Below are 11,880 nucleotides of genomic sequence, written 5' to 3'. Positions count from 1 at the left end.
AAAAAAAGAAAAAAAAAAAGGAAAAGAAAAGAAAAGAAAACAACAATCATCCACGTTCCTATCACCGAGAATCAATCACTGCTAACTTTTTTTTTTTTTTTTGAGACAGAGTCTCTCTCTGTCACCCAGGTTGGAGTGACATGATCTCTCCTCACTGCAATCTCTGCCTCCTGGGTTTAAGCAATTCTCCTGTCTCAACTTCTCAAGTAGCTGGGATTACAGGCACCTGCCACCACTCCTGGCTAATTTTTTGTATTTTTAGTAGAGACAGGCTTTTGCCGTTTTGGCCAGGCTGGTCTCGAACTCCTGACCTCAGGTGATCCACCCCCTTCAGCCACCCAAAGTGCTGGGATTACAGGTATGAGTCACCTCACCCAGCCAGCTGTTAACATTTTTGCATATTTAATTTAAACCTTTTTTTTAAAGAAAAATCAGTGTTGGTTTGATGACAATGATATTACATTTTTCATTTCATTCATCTCATTTTCATTTTTATTTTTGGAAGAAAATCACTTTATTCTAATTAACTCACAAAGAATAAAATCACAACAGCTAGTTTATGGAGGCCACACAAACATTTGCCCAGCCCCAAATTCTACATGACCTTAATGAAATTCTGCATAGTAAGAACACCCTCTTCCATTTCAATTCTGAAGCAAGGAAGCTATGAATGACAAGGAGAGGTTTAACTGATGGTTACACTTTATACCTTCACTATCAATTATGTTTTTATACTAAATTAACTTGGTTATGAGAGCTGATTTTTCATTATTCCAATTTGACCTTCTTGATTAGGGCAAGCTGTTTGCAACTCTGTGACAGGGGCCGGGCAGAGACCAAACTACACCAGTTGCAGTCAAGAGATCTTTAGTGGAGGTATCGAGCGGCACCACACAAGAAGGAAGAGAAGAGAGAGAGGGCTGCTGGTGTGCTGGGTTTTATATCCCTTGGGCCTACGTGGATTGGGCTAGGGGTGGGCCCAAGGGAAGGCGGGAGACGCTGCTTTCTGATTGGCCCTCCTTTGGCGGGTTCAGACAGTGCCCGGTCAAGGAGGGGAGAAGAACCCGGAACCAGCCCCATCTTAAGGTATGGCGCCATTTTAAGGTACCCCATGTTACCTAACATTCCTCCCTTTTTGTTCTCTTAAACGGGGGAAAATGGGCGTCATGGTTCATCTGGCTGCTTCCTGCTGAGTGGGGGCGCTGTGGGGAGGGGGCACAGGGAGAACTGTCAGGGTTGTGCATGGGGTAATATTCCTTGTAGGTATAGATCCTCCAGTGCCGTGAGCCAGTTGAGGGGCAGGGATGGGTTGGCGATGAGCCAGCTGTCGGCACGGAGATCATTGAGAAATTTGTGGAATTGGTTGGCGGTTGTCATGATTGGCTTGGGTTAGCAGGTTGTGAGCCCGTCTGTGGAATCTGTCCCATCCTCGCCGGTGGCTAAAAGTTGGTAGTTTCTGAGGAGAAGCTGGTTAAATGTTTGGTTAGATATGGAAGAGAAACTTAATGAGGCAGGGGAGTAGTGCGCAGAAAGCGAGGATACCCATTAGGGGGCCTAAAAAGGGAAGGAGCCAAGCTCAGAGGGGGGTTTTGAGGGTTTCCCAAAGGGAGGGAGTAGTGCTAGCATTCATTAGTTTGCGTTTTATCTGATGTAGGTTTTTAATGCTAGTTTCGATTACTTGGGACTCATTAATGTAATAACAACAGTTCTCGTGTAGGAAGATGCAAGTACCGCCTTTTTCGGCTGTGAGTAGGTCGATGGCGTGGCGGTTTTGAAGGGTGACACCAGCTAGAGATGTGATTTGTCGTTGGAGGGCGGCTAGAGACTGAGCCGTTTCCTCAATGGCCGTCTGCATCTGGGTTTGGAAATCTGAAAATTGGGATACGCTGTATCCTAAAGAGGTGGCTCCTAGTCCTGTACCTATGAGAGAGGTTGTTAGAGAGATTCCAAGCATGACAGGTAGGAAGATTGCTTTTTTTTTCCCAATGGTCCTCAGGAGAGTTGGGTTTAGGGTGATTAAACTGATAGGCTTGAAGGCCTTCAGAGAAGGAGAGCAATGTGAGTTGAGGGACTAGTGTGGTGGGTATGCAGGGGCCAGGGATAGAGGAATTAATGGATTTGTTTAAGGAGCTGTTACACCAAAAAAAAAGGCCGTCTGGAGCTGGAAAGTTGGGGGGGGTTACAGTTTGTTTGACATTGTGGGGCGATGGGGGGTGGTAGCTGGTGTTGTAACAGGTAGGAATAGGGACGCTGAGGTTGGCAAGGAGGGGGACATGGGAGATTACAAAGCCAGTGATTGGGGGGGAGGAGTTGCTTGTGTTTATGGAGCTAGATAGTGGAACCGCAGCAAGAGGGAAGTGGGGACCTGAGAGGTGTTTAATAGTAGTAATCCTTGATTGAGGAACAGAAGCCAGGAAGCCTGTATGGAGGTTGTGTCGGCCTGTGGGTGCAGCTGGGATTGTAGTTCAGTCTCTCCTTGAGAAATATGTGTGTTAATTTCGGCTAGAACCTGTTGGGAGTCAGTTTTTAGGGTACGGGTGATGGTTATAGTTTGTGCTGGATAAGACCAGGCGTTGCTTGGGTATACTCCCCCTGTGGCTGCCTGGCCCCGGATTGCATTGGCTGGGTCAGTGATGTGAATTGCTCGAGATGAGGCATTGTTTTTGGTGACATAATATATGAATGGGGTCTGTCTGTCTGTTTTTTTTGGTGATTTAATTCATCCAGGGACACCCATAGTTTTGGGGCCATTCGATTTACAGGCGCTGCGGGATTGTTGGTGTGGAAAGCAAATGGCAAAGTGGAACATGTGGAAATAAGGGTCCTAACCACTATTTATTATGGTGAGTTTAGGGAGGGGAAGGTTTACTGAGGATGCGTCGATGGAGCATCGGGTGTAACTGATGACATTGGTGTGTGACCTCAGGTTAGCGTTGTAGGTTTTTTTGAGGGTGAACAGGTAGTAGGGTTGTGAAGGGGGCCTGTTGGCAGAGGAGGGTCCATAGAAGAAGATGTAAGAGGTGGAGAGCCAGAAGAGTGGGCTCGGAGCAGGCATGAGGGCAGCAGCTTACGCCTTAGGAATAATAGGAAGGGAGGGTGTTTTAGAAATGCGAACTTTGAGAGGGTTGTGGGGTACGGGCGTGCCTGGCTTTAGAGGGGTTTGTGGGTTCGTGTTTAAGGAGAGACAGGCAGGAGGGTGGTGGGATTGAGGGGTGCACGTGTTTGGAAAGTTACAGCGGAATCGTGCAGGCAAGGGGGAAGGATTTGTAGACTTTTGTAGGTCAGGAGTTCCTTGAGTTGATGGGGGGAGGTAATGACAACAGCTGCCCTAAACATTAATTTCTTTGACTCTTGAAGTAGTAGGTAGGCTGCAGCCAGGGCCCGAAGGCAGGGGGCTCACCCTTGCACGGTGGGGTCTAGTCGGCCGGCAGGGATGCAGAGCCTCCCATGGTGAGAGAGGAAGGGGTATATGTATACGGCGGCTGGCTGAACAGGGCGTCTCCTATTAGCTGATGGCCATGTTGCGAGTCAGAACCTTCGAGCCAGTCGTTACCGAAACGAAAGAACTGATGGGCCTCTGTAAGGCCGAGGGCCGTGGGTTACCTGGTACCAGGAATTTTTGAGCGAGAGAAGGGAGGAAACCCAGGCGGGACGAGTGAGGAGGGAAAGGAGAAAACTCAGTTCCCTGCGGGCCGAGTTCGCTCTCAGAATTGTTTGGATAGGTATGCAACTGCTGCAAAGGTGGGTCCGTGCATCTGACCTAGGACTCCAAGAGCCAAGCCATTGTGCTCATGTACATATAGAATGAAAGATTGTTGTAAGTCTGGAAGATGTAGGGCTGGGGCTTTGAGTAGTGCCTGTTGGAATGACAGGAAGAGCTGCTTGACTGTGGCCTCTACAGGCTCAGATGGGATACCTCGGGAGAGATCATATAGGGGCTTTGCTAATAAAGAGTAGTTGGGGATCCAAGTTCTAAAGTAGCCTGCTAGTCCTAAGAAGGAGAGTATCTCCTGTTTGGTTTTTGGGATGGGAAGACTTCTAATGAAGCACTTTCGGTCTAGGGTGATGGCCTTTGAGTCATGGGCAAGGAGGACTCCTAGATAGGTGACTTGAGTGAGGGAGAGCTGGACCTTTTGGGGGGATACTCAGTAGCCTCGGTCAGCAAGGAAGTTGAGAAGAGAGGTGGTGTCAGTTTGTGAGACAGTTAGAGAGGGACTGCATAGGAGGAGGTCATTAATGTATTGTAGGAGGGTGGACTGGGGAAAGTGTAATTTTTGTAGGTCTGAGGCAAGAGTTTGACCAAAGATATGGGGGCTATCTCTGAACCCTTGGAGAAGCACTGTCCACGTGAGCTGTTGTGACTGTTTAATGTCTGGGTCAGTCCAAGTGAAGGCGAACAGGTCTTGTGACTGAGGGGAGAGGGGAATGGTGAAAAAGGCATCTTTAAGATCTATGACTGAGAAATGTGTGGCACTGGGAGGAATAGAGGATAAGAGCTGAGGTCTTGGACGAGGCGGAACGTACCATTGGGTTTTTTTACTGCTAGAATAGGGGTGTTAAATGGAGAATGGGTTAGCCTGAGGAACCCTTTTCTTAAGAGGTCTAAAATAATTGGTTGTAATCCTTTCAGGCTGGAGACGGGGAGAGGATATTGGGGTTGGCTGGGGAAGTGGTGTGGGTTTTTGAGGACGCTGGCTGGGAGCGAATCTATGGAATTCGCCACCAAGGCAATGAGTGAGGTGGATTGCAGGAGGGTGATTGGGTTGAAGGTGATGGAGGTAAAGGTGATGGGACGTCCATCCACTGTTAAAGAGACCCTGGGCTCCTGCATGGTGATGATTTGTGTCAAGAAGGAAGTCCCAAGGCTCCGTCAGTCTTGAATGGCCAATCCTAGAAGATCGGGAGTTGGGATGGTGGCTGGCCTGGCCCCCCTTCGGGAGCCGGGGCAGTCTATGCCCCAGTGGCCAGATTGGTGGCATTTAGGACATGGCCGGTTGGGGGGCCTGGGATTTGGGCACTCTCGGACCCAGTGCCCTTCCTTTCCGCATTTGAAACACGGCCCTGGGAGCTGACGTTGGGATGGACGGGCAGACGACAACTTATGGACCTGTGATCGAGGGGAGGCATGAAGGGCTTGTGCCAGTAACTGTTGCTTTTGCCTCTTTGCCTTCTCATCTCGATTGTGATACACCTTAAATGCCATCGCTAAGATCTCGGTTTGAGGGGTGAGGGGGCCTTTGTCCAGTTTTTTTAGTTTACCTTTGATATCAGGAAAACTCTGAGCAAAAAAATGGGACATGAGGAGTTGCCTACTGTCTGGGGTTTTGGGATCTATGTTGGTGTATTGTTGGAGTGCCTGTGTAAGGCGGTCTAGAAAAGCGGACGGGTTTTCATTTTTATCCTGTATGACTTCATGAAGTTTTTCAAAGTTAACTGCCTTTTGAGCTGCCCTCCGTAGACCGGCTATGATGCAAGTAGCGAAATGGTCTCAGGCTGATACTCCATTTTGGGTGTTATAATCCCAATTGGGCTCATGCTCAGGTACTGCCTGCACTCCTAGCGGTAGGGCTGGGGTTGTTTGGTGAACCTCATCTGCATAAGTTAGAGTTTGTTCCTAGACTCGCCTACGCTCCTCGGGGAGGAGGGTGTTAGAGAGAATCATATAGATGTCGTGGAAGGTAAGGCTATAAGCTTGGATAAGGTATCGGAATTCTTTGATATATAAAGCAGAATTGGAAGTGTAGGAGCCTAGGCATTTTTCTATTTGTGATAAGTCAGCCATAGAAAAGGGGACTTGGACTCAGACAATACCTTCAGCTCCTGCCACCTCTCTAAGACGGGCAAGGAGCAGGGGGGTGTGACTTTGAGCGAGTGGCGGTGGGGGCTGAAGGCGGGGGCTGATGGGATAGGCGGTTGAGGGCGTGGGGGGGGGCAGTGGGAGGCTGGGCGACTTCCGGTTGGGTGGCGGCCGGAGGGTGGTGGTATGGGGGGGGCGTTCATCAGCTGGGTCGAAGTCAGGGGCAGAGGGAGAGGTTGGCGGTTTAAGAGCGGCAAGGAGCTGCTGCGGTTTACCAGGGAGACAAAGGTTAGGTGTATCCCGTAGGAGAAAGAAGCCGTGGATATATGGGATCTCTACCCATTTTCCTGTTCGCTCGCAATAATTGTAGAGATCCTGGAGAATTTTAGGATCAGGAGACCCATAAGTGGGCCATTTGCTTTGGTTGTCTAGGGGATATGTGGGCCAGTTTTGCTATTTGGGGTCTACCGTGGCCTTAGGGGCTTGAGGCGAGGCGCTTCGTGGGGTCTCTTGCCTGCCTAGAGAGGTAGACCCCGGAGGGGAAGACTTACTGAGACAGGGCCGGTGTTGGGCGAACAGCTTGGCAAACAGGAGAATGGGTGAAGGCCAGTTGGGGGTTTGGGTTGAGTCTAAGAAGAGATCGGGATCCCAGTAAAAGTGGGGAGTCCCGATCCGAGTCACGGCACCAAATGAAAGGGATGGTGGCAAACTCAAACGACACCGAGTACGGGCAAGAGATCTTTATTGAAGAGGTTGATGTCAGGTCGTGCAGGAGAGAGAGAGAGAGAGATGTTGGGTGGAGTAATTTATAGCCCCCAGGGCTGGGCACTGATGATTGGATGGGGGGCGGGCCTGAAGGGAGGAGTAGGAGGTGCCTTCTTTTATTGGGTCTCATTTGGCGGGCCGACGTAGTGCTGGGTGAAGAAGAACCCGGAACCAGCGCCATCTTTTGGCGCCTTGCGTCACCTAACAGTCTGCGCTGTTTCAGCACCTCACTGAAACCCTCACAGAGCTTTCTGTCACCCTGATTCTGTGCATCCTCCAAAAACTGGTCTCATAGAAGCAAGGCCGCTGCTGCTGTGCCGACTGGGTTCCCTGAGGCTACTGGTAAGTGATGTCAGGCCTTACAGGCTCAGCATTACTTCCTCCACTGAAGCCCCCGGTGATGGCGTGGCCCAGTGTGTGCCCCACAGCAGAGCCCACAGCCACATCAGCTGCAGTGGTTGTCATCTGGGCCCTCAGACCTGGCTGCTGGGGCGCAGCAGCAGGAGAGCCAAATGCAGAGGTGGATGCCACTGTTGGTGGCTGAGCTGCTGGTGCTGGCCTGGGTGCAGCTCTCATCTGAGATGCCCAGCTGGCCAGAGGGGCCATGTGGGAGGTGCGGCTTCGGCTTCCATGGGGCATCCTAGGTGCGCGGCGGCTCGGCGTTTGTATGTGTGAAAACAAGCCGTTTTGTTCATTTTAAAGAGCTCAAACAATGCAGAAAGCTGCAGTGATAAAATTTAGAGAATATGTAATCCTCCCCAAATCCCACCACCTAGAAAGAACCACCATTAGCTCCATTTTTATTTTTATTGCCCAGGCTGGAGTCAATGGCTCGATCTCAGCTCACTGCAACTTCTGCCTCCCGGATTCAAGTGATTATTCTGTCTCAGCCTCCCAAGTAGCTGGGATTACAGGTGTGCACCACTGTGCCCGGCTAATTTTTTTGTATTTTTAGTAGAGATGGGGTTTCACCATGTTGGTCAGGCTGGTCTCAAACTCCTGATCTCAGGTAATCTGCCTGCCTCTGCCTCCCAAAGTGCTGGGATTATAGGCGTGAGCCACTGCGCCTGGCCTATCAATATTTGTTGAATGAATACCTTGTAGAATTTTTTAAGACTTTGAAATTGCTTTGTATTTGGCAAATACTTTAAATCTAATGCCTCTCCCACTTGCTTTTTTGAAAAAATGAGTACACCTTATCCTTTTCCCAGGATAGCCCTCAGACTTTCCTGGGTGGGCCCTGCATCTCAGCAGCCTCCCTGGAAAACATCCTCTGCTTCTCTGGACTCTCCAAATGGGACAGCTGCAGAGAATATCTGCCCCCTTGGCCCCCCTAGGTTGAGCATATCCAGTAATTGGTCTTATTATTCTGTGTTGGAATTTTAGAAAGATAGTGTGATGTTGTTATTATTCTATGAATAACAACTTCTAAATTGATCCAATGCTCAATGAAAATGACATTTCTTTTTCTTTTTTTGAGACAGAGTTTCGCTCTTGTTGCTCAGGCTGGAGTGCAATGGCACAATCTTGGCTCACCGCAACCTCTGCCTCCTGGGTTCAAGTGATTTTTGTGCCTCAGCCTCCTGAGTAGCTGGGATTACAGGAGCACACCACCACACCTGGCTAATTTTTGTATTTTTAGTAGAGACAGCGTTTCGCCATATTGGCCAGGCTGGTCTCGAACTCCTGACCTCAGGTGACCCACCCGCCTTAGCCTCCCAAAGTGCTGGGATTACAGGTGTGAGCCACTGCACCTAGCCATTCTTCTTTCTTTCCTTTTTTTTTTCTTTGAGACAGGGTTTTGCTCTGTTGCCCAGGTTGGAGAAAACCCACTGAGAAACATCATATATATGGAAGCTGTTCATACGTAGTATATGAGTGGGCTGTAGAGACAGGGGTGCTGTGGAGGAAATGAACTTTCATTTTGTTGCTGAAAACTGCATTATTAGCTCCTGAATTTCCAGTCTCTTATATAATTGTTTATGTGAACATGATGCATTTTAAGGTATAATATTTAAAATTTACTTGGCATTAAATCGTAGTTCTGCTCTTAACGTACTTTATAGAGAATTTGGGACATGGTTTTATTCATACAGATTATTAGGTTCATTTCTTTAAAAGAGACTACTAGCTCCTTTAAGTAGTGGATTTGATGTGTAGAAGGATAATTTTAGCGCAAGTAACTACTAAACTATGCATTTGAGAGCAGAGGCAGTGGGGAATGTGGTGTAATTACTTGAGAAAAGGTATGTTTATCATTTGTGTTTCCTCATGGTGAAGATTATATAGCTTAAATATAATATATATGCTCATAAGAACCCTTTTCATTAGATGTATATGTACTAAGAGTAGCAGGTTCTTAAAATGGCTGTTTCTCTGGATTGATTGTTGAGGGAAGAAAGTGTAATTGCACCAGATCAATCTGGCTCAACTTTTATGTAACAAAGTTGTGAGTTGTTTTCCAGCTGCCATGGACCCCTAGGTCAAAGGTCATGTTACCCGAGCATGCCCAGATGGACAAAGTCTGGGTAGGGGGAACCTAAGTGCCTGGACTGAGGAGAGGGGACTGAATTAAGAAGCGGACACCACATGGCAGCATCCAGGATCCAATCAGATCAAGCTCTGGTATTACCTCATGGCAGGATCCCGTCAGATCATGCCTCCTGGCAATCACCTCATTGCAAGATCCAATCAGATCATACCTCATTATCCTGTGCTTATAAAACCTGATCCAAATCCCAGCTCAGGGAGACAGATTTGAGTGTTTCCTCCTGTCTCCTTGCCAGTCAATTCACAAAAAAGTATTTCTTTTTTCAAAAACCAGTGCCATGCTATTTGCCTCTATGTACATTGGGCAGCCAGTCCATTGATTACTTAGTAACAAAAGCAATAGATTATTTTAGATGACTCCTTAACAACTTATTTTTCCTGAAACTTCAAATATCTTCTCTCTTACTCTCACTTTCAACAATGAAAGAGAACTTGCGTGTGTTCCATCACATCTGCACGATGTTCTACGTGTCTCTCCATATATACTTTGCCTTGTCTTCTGTTATTCTAAGACAAACCTTTTGTTTTGTGCATTACATCCTATCTTCTTGTGCCTTCTTAAGAACACTCTCCAGCAGATTTTCCCTTTTCTGTCTCATCACGTTTTCCTCATCCACTGGAAGATTCCCGTCGGATGTACGTTTGCTATGTCGCCCATCTTAAGATTCAAAAAACTTCATTATTCTATAACCTTCTCTAGGGATGACTTTATTTCTCTCCTCCACTTTATAGCAAAACTCCTTGAAAAAGTTATCATATTCTTTCTTGAATGCATGTGGTCAGGTTTTCAACCCTGCCTGTCCTCTACTGAAGTAACTTATGTCAAGGTCACCAATGACTCTGATTTGCTAAATTCAATGGTCATTTCTCAGACCTTTTCTTTCTTTCTCTCTCTCTCTTTTTCTCTTTCTTTTTTTTCTTTTTTTTTTGAGGTGGAGTTTCATTCTTGTTGCCCAGGCTGGAGTGCAATGGCACGATCTCAGCTCACTGCAAACTCCACCTCCCGGGTCCAAGCGATTCTCCTGCTTCAGCCTCCTGAGTAGCTGTGATTGCAGGCATGCCCCACCACGCCCAGCTAATTTTATATTTTTAATAGAGATGGAGTTTCTCCATGTTGGTCAGGCTGGTCTCCAACTCCTGACTTCAGGTGATCCACCCGCCTCGGCCTCCCAAATTGCTGGGATTACAGGCGTGAGCCGCTGCACCCCATCTCTCTTTTTCTCTGTCTTTCTTTCTCTCTCTCTTTCTTTCTTTTTCTTTCTCTCTCTCTGTCTTCCTTCCTTCCTTCCTTCGCCTTCCTTCCTTTTCTCTCTCTCTCTTTCTTCCTTTCTTTCTTTTCTTTCTCTTTCGAGACAAGGTCTCACTCTGTTGTGCAGACTAAAATGTAGTGGTGTGATTTTGGCTCACGGCAGCCTCAACCTCCCAGGCTCAAGTGATACTCCCACCACAGCCCCACCGAGTAGCTGAGACTACAGGTGAGTGCCACCACACTTGGCTAATTTTTAATTTTTTTGTACAGACAGGTTTTCATCATGTTACCCAGGCTGGTATCGAACTCCTGGGCTCAAGCCATCTGCCCGCCTTGGCCTCCCAAAGTGCTGGGATTATAGCTGTGAGCCACCATGCCTAGCCTAAACCTTCTCTTTCTTGACCAGTCTACAGCATTTGACATGGTCACTCCTTTCTTCAAACTCTTTGCAAACCCTTGGCTTTGGGATAACGCGCTGTCGTGGCTCACCATCTTCATCACTGCTCATGCTTTCTTAGTCTCCTTTGCTGGTTATTCCTCATCTTCCCGGCCTCTACATGCTAGCTACCCCAGGCCTCTGTATTTGAGCCTTTTCTCTATATTCCCTTCCTTATGTTAATACTTCCTAAACTTTTTCATATCATGGCCCATGCAGAAAATGACCACTTGTTTTGGCACACTGGAGTCAGTAAGGCCACCCAGGGCTTGAGGTGACCAGTCTAGAGGCTCTCGCAGCCTTCAGCTATCACATCTTGACTCACCCATAACCCATTTATATGATGAGAAATGTCAAGTGGAAAACTCCTTACCAGGTGATCATATCTTTCTCTTCCAGACTTTACTTATTTATTTATTTTTCTGAGACAGAGTCTCACTCTGTCACCCAGGCTGGAGTGCAGTGGCACGATCTCGACTCACTGCAACCTGTACCCCCCGGGTTCAAGTGATTCTCCTGCCTTGGCCTCCTGAGTAGCTGGGACTACAGGCACGTGCCACCATGCCCAGCTAACTTTTGTATTTTTAGCAGAGATGGGGTTTCATCATGTTGCCCAGGCTAGTCTTGAACTCCTGGCCTCAGGTGATCCACCCGCCTCGGCCTCCCAAAGTGCTGGGATTACAAGCGTGAGCCACCGTGCCTGGCTTGTCAATGCTTTTTACTTTAGCCATTCGAATGGGGGAGTAGTGGTATTTCACAGTGCTTTTGTGTTGCGTTTCCTTAAAGTTGAGCAACTTTTCTTTCTTTTTTTTTTTTTGAGACAGAGACTCGCTGTGTCACCCAGGCTGGAGTGCAGTGGCGCAATCTTGGCTCACTGCAAGCTCTGCTTCCCGGGTTCACGCCGTTCTCCTGCCTCAGCCTCCCGAATAGCTAGGACTACAGGTGCCTGCCACCACGCCCGGCTAATTTTTTTTGTATTTTTAGTAGAGACGGGGTTTCACCGTGTTAGCCAGGATGGTCTCCATCTCCTGACCTCATGATCCACCTGCCTCGGCCTCCCAAAGTGCTGGGATTAGAGACATG

At 48.0% G+C, this 11,880-nt stretch overlaps 1 protein-coding gene across 1 annotated transcript in view; it reads left to right on the top strand.

Moving 5' to 3' along the window:
• Nucleotides 1-5,983: 5,983 nt before the first annotated feature.
• Nucleotides 5,984-11,880, top strand: part of LOC116479557 (small ribosomal subunit protein eS4-like) — a 37,856-nt gene continuing 31,959 nt past the window's right edge. Inside the window, exons 1-2 of the mRNA XM_032762171.2 lie at nucleotides 5,984-6,099; nucleotides 6,858-6,904. Of these exons, the coding sequence (XP_032618062.2) occupies nucleotides 5,984-6,099; nucleotides 6,858-6,904 (163 nt within the window). The remainder of the gene's footprint in view (nucleotides 6,100-6,857; nucleotides 6,905-11,880) is intronic.

This window comes from Hylobates moloch, unplaced genomic scaffold (assembly GCF_009828535.3).
Source record: "Hylobates moloch isolate HMO894 unplaced genomic scaffold, HMol_V3 SCAFFOLD_12, whole genome shotgun sequence".
NCBI classification, from domain to species: Eukaryota; Metazoa; Chordata; class Mammalia; order Primates; family Hylobatidae; genus Hylobates; species Hylobates moloch.
This window is presented reverse-complemented; position numbering and strand designations above follow the sequence as displayed.